The 10,920-nt window shown below is 48.9% G+C and overlaps 1 protein-coding gene across 1 annotated transcript in view; it reads right to left on the bottom strand.

Moving 5' to 3' along the window:
- Window positions 1-442: 442 nt before the first annotated feature.
- IGDCC4 (immunoglobulin superfamily DCC subclass member 4) overlaps window positions 443-10,920 on the bottom strand; it is a 96,450-nt gene continuing 85,972 nt past the window's right edge. Inside the window, 3 exon segments of the mRNA XM_075714514.1 lie at window positions 443-973; window positions 2,825-2,989; window positions 10,144-10,378. Of these exon segments, the coding sequence (XP_075570629.1) occupies window positions 443-973; window positions 2,825-2,989; window positions 10,144-10,378 (931 nt within the window).

Here is a 10,920-nt window from a genome sequence, read left to right as displayed (position 1 = left end):
GTAGGTAGCGCCAAGGCGCTCCCTGGCGAAGAGACGGTCGAGAAGAATCGCTCGGCGTACCCTGCCTCTTCCTGGCATTAAAAGACGTCTTGCCAGTCGTCTCGAGGACTACAGCGAAGTGACAGCCCCAGTCTAACGCAGAAGGCTCTGTTCTAGCCGTGGTTTCACATCAGACTTTGGCAGGCGGCTCAAATCCTGCTCCCACGAAAACCAAGTTACTCATCAGCTTCAGCGGGAAGAAGATGGGCCCTTACCAATCTACCTACTGATGTCTTGAAGGCAATACGTACAGCTGACAGGTCCGAATCCTGTTCTGGTGAGATGCTGCACCTTCTTAGCTCCTGCTGGGCTCAGCGAGTCAAGGGCACGCAGTACCTCACAGGGACAGGCCCTTCCTAGTGCTTCTAGCTCTCCCATGATCAAAATCAGATTAGTTCACTCTTTAATGATCGTGGACACATGCCATGTTCTCAGATGCTGAGGATGAACTGGTTAAACCAGAGTTACTACAGAGGGGGGCCTCCTCCGGGGCCGGGGAAAGCGACTGGCACTTGACTGGCTGCACATCCTCCCTGCCTTCCCGGATGGAGTCCGAATCTCCACTCTCCACTGAATCCAGACTTTCCCCGTGCCTGTGGAAGCCATTGGTGAGCCCACGGATGCAAACGGCCTCTGTTTTGTTAGTTTTTCTGTCGGTACGTAACAGCTTGTCCTGGGCCTGAACCTCAGAATTGCCCGTGCAGTCCACCAGCGCTTGGCTAACGTCCTCCTGGGCGCTGGGAGAGACGGGAAGAGCCAGCTCTCCGGAGGGGAGCTCTTCAGGCTCCTGGTCCTCGGTTTCTGTCTCTTCACTCTCCAGGGTGTGCAGCTGGGAATCGTAATCTCTGTCAGAGGCTGAAAAATCAGAATGGACGATGACCTCTGCTTCCACTTGGTGGAGGCTGGCTGGTGGGTGGCTTTTCTTTGCTTCATTCTGTTATCAAACAGGGGAAAAAATTTTAAAAAAGGTAAAGTAAATGAAATTCAAATGAAATTCATATAATTGAAGCTGTGACCCAACAAGGCACTGAAATGTATTTCTTTTCAATCCCACAATGGGATGTGCACATGCCTCTATAAGCATTATCTTGATACGCTTCTCAGAGCTGAAGTCTTAAGAAGCATCTCAAATGACCTTGGGATCATTATTCCAATTTTACATTTGGGAAAGCAAGTCCCAAGGGAGCGAAGCGATTTGCCCACAGTTTCTTGGCAGGCTGGAGCAACCATTCCTCCGAGCCTCTGTTAAAGACCACAATTTTCAACACTCACCAATCTATTTCTGTATTAATGGCCAGATTTCTAGAGGGTGAGCAGGGCAGCACTCTAGGAAACTGGCTTCTGAGACAGCTCACGATACAGACCCACAACTAGATACCAGGGCTCCCTTCCCGCTCCTGTTTTAATTTTGGCTACATATCACAAAATGTTTGCTCGTTAGAGCCCTGCTCACAGCTTGCAAAAGCTGGTGTAAATTCAAGCACTTTAATTCAGAAAGAAACCAACTGGTTCTCCTCCACAGTGTTCAAGTGGAGCTCAGGCTACAGGTCTCCACAAATCTGGCTAACAAGCAGGTCGTTCTGCTAGATTATCATTCAATAGTTTAACCGGCAAATTATTTTGGAAGCTCACAAAGAGCTCTCTAGGCAATCAGCACTCAGAGTCTGGGCTGAGGGTGATTTAGTAGCAACAAGACAATTCAAAGTATGGAAGCGCTATCCCACGCGTAATTTGCGCTTTCTGCTGAAGCCAACTTTGTGCATCATTTACATATTTTAACACTTTTCTCCTTTTGTTGACAAACTGATGGGTAAGCTGTGCTGTAAACGGGTACCCTGTAATTGGGTTGTAAAACATTGTCTTAACTCTATCCACAATGTTAATTACATCCTGTGTGTGATTGATTTTCGCACTACTCTTTGGGAAGGAAACATAGGTAGGTTACTTACAAGTATTTGCTGGAGGTGGAGGGTGGGGGGTGAACTTTTTAAAACAATAACCAAAGAAATCTTCCGCTACAGAGTCAATCTGAGCAGGTGTCAGCTTGCTTTGCTGAGACTGTGGCACAGACATCACGATCCTTGTACAAACTCTCCCGTACATGGGAGTGTGTGTTTATTCTAACGAAGCAATATCCGAAAACAGGATTTCCTCCCAATCTACGCACCCACATAAAGAAGACAAGTGCAGTGGAAATTGCTCTACCCTATCTGGAGAAGGAGTTTAAATCAACCCTTGATCTTTGACTCCTTTTACAGGCAAAAAAGCAATCCCCCCTTCAGGCGAGCACACTGTAGATCTTAATGACGGTGCTGAGCGTTACAGCTCCTAACTCATTCGGCAGGCTGCCTGCTGCACAGCCACGGCAAAGACTCAGAGCAGTCTGCTGGTGCCTGGCATCGGGTCCTCAGGAACCAGGACTGCCACAACCCTGCTGACAACCAAGCCATCTGACCCCGCTTGCCCATCACCAAAAGAACCGGCCCACAGTGCAGGCCCTCAAGGGCTGGCTGGAGTCAAGACAGACGATCAGGGGAGAGTTGAGGCTTTGAGCAATGCTTGGAAAAAACCGAACAGCTTTTACTCAAATCCCATCAGTCTTGCTGGCATACACTCTTATACGCAGGAAAAAAAAAAAAATAAAGCCCATGATCAGCCAACTAAAGCTAGTTTGGAGAAGAAAACATTTTCTCCTGTGCTGTAAAAAGGAGAAAGGGAGATGGGGAACATAAAGGGAAAAAACACATCAGAATACACAAGTCAATAAACCACCAAAGATACCCACCATCACGGCATCGTAAACCAGAGCTTGTAACAACAGCTTCTGTCCCGCACTGGAAGGGAGCTTCAGTGATCCGTTCACAGCAGAAAGAGGCTCTTTTGTGATAGCGTCCCCGTATCTGGCTATGCTGTTTGTCCATGACTGGTTGCCTGATTTATTCCATGAAGACTGCGGAAGAAAAGTGGGAGGAGAAAAGATCCAGTCATCACAGATACAGAATCTTATCCCCATAAACCTGAAGTGAGAAGCAGCTTGAAAAAGGAAAGTGCAAGTTGGAAAAATACCATGGTGTTAGAAGAGGCAAGTTAAACGCGGAGAACATTTCTGATGGCATCAAAATAAAAACGCTCGCTGCAATGGATTCACACAGTCGCCGCGTTAGAACAGGCGTTATTGCTCTGCTACACGGTCTGATGCAGAGCAAGTGGATAAAAGTTGCCAGATGGTTCACAACCGGTCGCATAAGGGGCTTTCCACTGATTCTCAAATTTTGAGGCCAAAGGGTATATCGTGGCACAAGACATCATTTAAAGGTCCACTGAAATCAACTCCCTGCAAAGCTGCAAACAACCCAGAGCAGTACAAGCCTACTGAAAAATAGTGCAAAGATGGAAAGGAACAGGGATGGTAGAAATCTGGAGCTGAACGATTACAATATTTGCTTTGGCACAAGCAATGCTCTGCGGCGTGGAGAAGGACCCTCACCTGTGTGCACCGGCACGTGTGCTCCAGTAAGAGCTGAAGACAATGTTAAACTGCTTGCTCCGCGGTGCAGACAGATTTCCTGCTCCAAGCTAGGCCTTGGGTAAACACTCTACCATTCCCCATCAGCACAAAGGCACAGAATTGGGGGCCTTATTTTAATTTTTTTTTTTTTTTTTAACAGACCACCAAGCAATTCTTAGCTCAGCTTTAAATCCCCTGGGCAACCAGTGTTACCTTGTTTGTAGATCTAATTAAATTATATGGGCTGAACGCAATTTGTTCTGGGTTCTCTCAGCTTCCCCTTGCAATAAACTGTTGAATGCACACCTCTGTGTATGGGAAATGTGTGCCTTTAAGAGCTGAAGTTATTTAACAGCTCAGACTATTAGTTCACAGGCAGAAAACTATTTTCTTTCCAGGTTTTGATTTTATTGGGCAGTCTTGCCTATACCTGAGCTCAGCCCTGCTACTGACTCACGTACATGTACATATGTGCACACACATGTGCGCGCTCAGATTTAAGGACCACGTGAGCCAGTTATCTCTGGGCTCATTCCACAGATGTTACGTGTTGCCTGGACAGAAGCAAGAGGCCGACGCAAGGCTGAAGTGAAGAGAAAATCCTCACCTGACACTAGTACGAGTGTGCATGTGTGCATATGCATACAGAATACTGGTGGTGTGAGCATGATGGCCGTGTAGGGTGAAGACATACAGCACATCTCTTCAAACCCACTAACCACCTACTGCTCACTGTCAGGCAGGAGAAACCCAGGTTTCTGCTCTGCATATGTGGACGCTACTTACACAGGCCAGATCTATTCCAACAACAGTCAACGTAGCATGAGTCCAGCCGAGATGGCAAGGAGATTTCTGACATCAGCCTGACCTTGTGTGAGTCTTTTGACCTCCTTGTGCCTCGGTCCATCTGGCTGGAAATTAGGTAGAAATACATGACCAGATGTTGTATGTGAGCCAGGCACTCCTAAGTCAGCTATTTAGCAAGAAGCAAATGCTATCTCGTGCTGTCGGTGCTGGCAGAAGGCACATTAAAGCGCTCATGTGTGTGCAGAAGGGCTGCCTGAGCCTCTCCCAAGTGCTCTCTGTCCACCCTGACTCAGTTCCCAAAGGCGCTCAACACCTTGCGGGAGGCAGAGCAGTGTTGCATCCCAGCACCAACCCCAGGTCCTAGGAGCTTTGCTGCTGCCTCAGGATCAAACCTTAAGAAAACAAGTAGTAAAGGGCCTCATTTACATGACAGCACCCCGCAGAACAGTGACATCCAAACCCAGCGCTGTGGATACCAAGCATTCTCTCATTCAGAAGTGGATGCTGGAGGCAGCGTCTTTGCCATTCCTCGCTCTGCAATCCCCAACAATATATTCTGAGTCAAGAGCATTCCCTAATTGCTCCCTTTCTAAGTGGACAATCATTAAACTACACTTTAATAGCAAGAAATCAACCAAGCGATCACACGCACAGCTCACAATAAGGAATATTGCTACATGCGAGTACTCAAGGAACGTATTCAATTTGCTTCTGCTGCCATCCGAAAGGCTTTCTGCAGCTACGTCGCTGACTGATGGCTTCTGTGCCTTTTCCAAGGAACATACGTTACTGAGCAAATACTGCCTGGAAATTTCAGCGTTGAACCTACACAAATATGCACACATGCACACAAATGTGTGTCCTGTTATAGATGCTTACATGCATATTTGCCATCAGAAAGATCTGAGCATCATACGCATACACACACACAGAGAGAGAGCAAACTTGAAAACCTTCTTGCAGGCATCTTGTGAATACCAAAAAACATGGAAAGAAACAGGCAGCTCTACTGCAATCCCCAATGGACCATCTGTTAGCGGAAATGTCAATCTGCCATGTTTACATAGGTTTTGATGACTCTGGGAAACAGCCTGTTCAGCTCTGGCTGAAATTGGCTGCAACGAAGAACAAACTTGTTTTGTACCAGTTTGCAACTTTCAACAAACAGAAAAAACCATCAGCCACACAACATAGCCTATATTCCACATGTGGTTCAAGCACATTATGTTTGAGGGGGGAAAAAAAAGAAAAAATCCCTCTTGGGGCTTAGTCTTTACGGTTGGTCAGCAGCAATTAACTCTAGGTCTGTTTTCATCACAGACCTGAAGAAGGTCTTGTGTGCCTCAAAGCTTCTCTGCTTTTTTAGGCAGTATCTTTTGGTGTAATAAACGATACTATTTCTTTCTACTCAAGGGGGGCTAGTGAATGGTGAAGGGAGACAAGGAAATGTTCTCTTGGTTTTTGCAATAGAATAACGAAGGCAAGGAGTGTCAGTTTAATACTAATTTAAAGAGGGAAAAATCCCTTTGTCAGTTCACTGCAAACACAAGACTGAAAACTAATAAAAACATCTTCCAATAAAAGGTGTTTCCATTACAGCTAAATCCTTATCAAAGCAAACAAGCCTTTTCATTTTAGCCTTTTTATAGAAACTCCGACTGGTAAAAATGCACCTAGATCATGTTACCTTTTCAGTGACAAGTAATGATTTCATGCAAATATATGAGCTGAGAATGAACATGTAGGAAATGTTGATCTTGAAACCTTCCCTGTTTTATGAGGATGGTTATTTAAACTAGCTTGAAATCCTGTGCAAAACAAGGCTGACCCACCATTTCACATGTGCCCGGCTTTTAAGGGCATCGTAGTGGAGAGAAAGGATTCATTGCTGAATGGCACCACAGCAGCCGGAGGGAGTGGGAAAGCTCCATGTCACGCAAACATAGAGGCATCCCTGCCCGCAGCTGTGCCTCTAAACAAGATGCAACATAACACAGACCTCCCCCCCACCAGATAAAGGAGAATCTCTGCTAGCTGTCAACGGGAGCACAGCTCTCATCGAAGACTTTTCAGAAAACATTGGGCCTTTTTTTTCCCCGAGAAGAAAAATTTCAACACAAAAATGACAAACAACCCGAGTAGATCCAAGTTCCCTGATGCATTACAGCTTTTGCACTCCGAGTCACGGGGATGCTTCACGGTAAATGCAGTCCCTGCGGGGAGGGGGCCCACAGAGAAGGAGCAGGGCAGCAAGCAAGGAAGGTTCCAGCTCGCAAGAAGCACAACAGCAAACATTTCCAAGCCAAGACACTTGGGTTTGGCTTCATTCAATGAAAAGCTGAAGTCTTCCACGGAAAGCAGATGCTTTTTAACATTCTCCCCCACCCCCTAAATTGCTTGGCCCAAAAGCAGCAGTGACAGAGATGTCTGGAGCAGAGCCATTTTATCATCCTCAGTCCATCTGTCAGGGGAAACGGAGCTGCATCACCACAGCCTGTGCATTACAGTGTCATTTATAATGCAGGCTACGGAGGGCATCAGTCTGGGGGTCAACTGAAAGGGGAAGAGAGTAAGAGAGGAAAATCACTTGTCAGTGTATTTACAAATCCTTGTGTGTGACCACTGGGAAACACATAGAAAGGAAGGGAAAGGGCCCGCTAAATGGCCGCATGTACTCCTGCCTAATGGAGCTGTCAGCCACCCAGAGGGGCCCCGTGCCGACAGCTCAGCTGCAGCGGCACCTTGCTGTCCTGCAAGCAGGGGCAGGGTGGCCAGGCGGCTCCTGTGGGCTGCCCAGCAGCACAAAGACTGCCCCACCTTCCACCTGCACCATCCTGCACCCCCAGCCTTACTTGTAACGGCTCAAGAAGAAGCATGGCCCTACGTTTGAAGGAACTGGTGATCTTGACTTGAAAACGACCAAGGGGACTTCTCAAAACCCTTGCCCACGATTCTTTGTGGGAGTCAGTTCAAATTTCAGCATTGTTAACGTTGTCCCGCCCTTGGTCTCACTGTTCTCTAGTCTCCACACCTGCAAAGTGACATTCACTCACTTCTGACTGCTTATGGCACAGGGACAGTCCCTTCTTGGTGTTTGTATATCTCCTAACAACACGGAGCCTCCAATCTCCTCTGGAACCTTGGGCTGCCACAAGAATAAAACCAATAAACAATAATCCATAGAATGCTAAGTAACGACCCAGCACGTGAAAAGCCTGCAAGCACGGGAGCAGCTATCACAGCCACTGCTAACAGCAAGTGCCACCCGACCAACACAAACCAGGCGTAACTTGAGGATGGAGAGGCAAGCAGGCAACTGGAAGCCACACAGGCCTGGAGCTGCCAGTTCCTTGGCACCACAGCTGTACAAACCTGCTCAGCAGTGGCAGCAGCATCAGACTAAGAGTCTGTCCCAGCCAACATCCTGAGCTCTGTGGTGACATGATATGTTGTCAAATAAAAGGAATCCTTGGACATTTCTCACTCCCTTTCTTTATCGACTAGGACCGCAAGTGATACTACCCGACCTAGAGCACCCTGGGGAGCTTTCCCTTGCCAGGCTGGACCAGGAATTTACTTCCACAAGGATTTTCTCTTTCCTGTGGCTCCACCACACTCCTCACCATGGGTTTTCCCAGCCCCAACTACACACAGCATAAGAGAAGAAAAGAGAAGGCAACAAAGGCAGCTGGTCACTGTAGGGTACAAAGCTCAGTTCCAGGCAGGGTCCCCGGGGGTTTTAGTAGCCTAGCTTAAACGGCTGCTGGAAGAAGCTATCTGCAGCACACAAGACAACCCAAGGAACCTACAGCCCACTCCTGGGCCTCGGCTAGTAGCATTTTGTCTACCAGCAGGGAGATGCACACACTCACAACTGCACCTGACCGATTTACATCTGTTGTGAGGACCGGGCATGTGTGCACTGGTCCGGCCGTGCCCTTGAGACCTGCCCAACTCCTTGACCACCCAGCCAGGTAGAATCACATCGCTATGCGGACATGCAGACTCTTGGCAACTGCAGCAGAAAGATGTTTTTGGCCTGAGTCCTTTTACGCTTAGTTATACATGTCAGAGTACAGAGGGGATGCAACGGTGCTCAGGGCTGGCTGAGGTGGCACTTGCAGCAGGGACTGGGCAGTGGAGGGAGCCGGGCCTCCTGCACGGGAGCACATCTCCCTCCAGTGCCCGCTCCCAGCAACAACAGCCTGTTGCTCCCGGCCGCCACTTGAGCTCTCCTTCACCTGCCAGGTCATCCTCACCGGTCGGCACCGGTGACGGCACTGCTCTCTGGGTGGCTGTGTGCGGCTGCTCCTCAGTGATCCTTGCTTCCCTATCCACATCCATCAAAAAACCCAAGCTCTTTATCCTGCTGGCCAAAATCCTCACTGAATTTAACTCTCAGTGGCCTTTCCCCATCCAATTACGGAGGCAGAGACACTACAGCCAGAATCACCCCTCTCCCCGAAGCTCTGATCTCTGAACATAACTCTGCTGCTGGACACTGCCAGCCTCTGCAACAGATGCTGGGGGCCCCAAGCTCTCAGGTTAAGCCCCAAATGGCCAGGCCTTGGCATTGCCCTCTCCAGCCCCTGGTCTGCACACATTGTAAGTAATGCTAACAAAATCTTCACGTATACCTTTGCAGACAGGATTGCTGCTTTGGGAGGAAGAGCTGGATATGCCACCCCCCAAAAAAGCTTCCCAAAGGCGGGAACTTCCTCCACCCTGACCTGTTCTCAGGGTAAGTCACCATCACTGAAAACATTTGTTCCTTATTTAACAGAAGCTGTAGGAAATTCCTTACACTCTTCAGCTTGGGTCCAGACAGGCAACTGCATTCCACCAAAATCCCCAGATGCAGCTTGGCTGCGAACTGCCTCTGCTTCAGCTGAGGGGATGACCAAGAGCGTGGCTTCAGCTCACAGGACTATTAAAGCCAGCAGAAGATGTTGCGTTTCCAAAAGACCGTACCCGCACTGCCACTAGCAGCAAGGACGGGTCTTGCGGTTAGCCAGGTATTCTGAACTCACCTTCCCTCCAGTGACACATGAGCGCATCGTTGATGCAAACGTTGAAATCCCATGCGCTCACAATGCATTTGTTTTACTGAACCTCCTAATTACTTTACATGCTCTCCCTGGGCTACAAAGAGAGACATAAACAGATTAACTAAATTAGGCCAATTAAAGGTTCCCTAATGGAATGAAATGTTTCAGGCAAGCTTGAGAGAGGAAATGGGCAGGGAGGAATGAAAGACAATGCAATGTCAGAGAAACCAAGCAGGGCAGGAAAAGACTACTTCAAAAAATAAGGTTCACAAATAAAACACAATTTCACCTCTTGTGTATCTTCAAGGGTATTGCAGTGAACACACTATTTATGGACAAAGCTCTTTTGACTCCAAGCAAAAGAGCATCCTGGAAGGCAGAGCATCTACTCTAAACATCACACTTTCTCACACCATCTGTGTGCCATGGCAACAGGAATGGTGTAGCTTTCTGCAGCAGGGAGTTTGGTAGCTGCTTCTCTGGGGATGAGGGGTCACTGTCCCAGGAGATGAAAAGGGCTGGTAGATGGCACAGGGATCCCAAACTTAGATCTGACAGCCACGACTTGAGCCAGTCAGTTTTAGAGAGGGAAACACACGGCTGTCCAGCACCAGCCTGCAGCCCAGACTACCAGCACTCTGCAGACCCAGGACAGGATCAGGCCCCGGCTTCCCAGCAGCGACACACCAAACAACTCTTGCCTAGGCTGGGGGCCCAGTCACCACGTGCATGGCTCCTTACCTTCCTCTTCCCATGGACGATGTCCTCAGGGAGGCTCGTGTGGATGAGGCTGTGCACTTCCGTCAGTTCTGTGATGTCCCCCAGGGGCACGGGTGCATCCTCCGGGAGTGAGGACATGAGGGAGTCTAGCTCATGTGAGTCCAAGGTGGCACTCGGAGCTGCCACCCCTTGCCTGCTCCGGTGGTAGTAAGTGTGGTTGCTGGCTGCCTGGGAATCCAGGCCTGGCAGGGCATCCCTGTGGGAAAACAAGCAAGAGCTGACATCTCCCCTGAGCCTCACTTTCTTCTGTCCCACACAGCCACAGACTGCCAAAGCGATCCCCTCCGGGCCACTCAGCCTGTCCTTGTGGAAGGCACCGGGCTCCAGCCCCTGCCCTGACGCTCCTGAGGAAGGGGATCCTCTATCCACATCCTACTGCAACAGCTCTCGCTGCAGCAGCCTCTCCCCAGATGCATCTCTTCACCACTTTCACTAATCCTAAAGTTCACACAAAGCACGGTGCTGGATGCAAACCCTTCCCCTTGCCAGTGGATCACAAGGGCAGCAGGCAACACGAGAGCAAGCGCTCCCTAATCCCTGCCCGTGGGGAGTTGCGTCACTCCTGCCATCTCTGCTTTACAGAGGATAGAACAGTTTGGTGGCTACATTAGGATAAGACTTCAGAAGCTGCTTGCTCCTGGTCCTGAGGTCTGCCGCCAGCTCAAAGCTCTTCTCAACAACTAAGCTGTTTTTCGATCATGGTCTTTCCAAATGCTGGTGGCTGGATTCAGACCCCTG

This window comes from Pelecanus crispus, chromosome 7 (assembly GCF_030463565.1).
Source record: "Pelecanus crispus isolate bPelCri1 chromosome 7, bPelCri1.pri, whole genome shotgun sequence".
Lineage (NCBI taxonomy): Eukaryota > Metazoa > Chordata > Aves > Pelecaniformes > Pelecanidae > Pelecanus > Pelecanus crispus.
The sequence above is the reverse complement of the archived record's forward strand: the minus strand, read 5'-3'. Positions and strand labels throughout refer to the sequence as shown.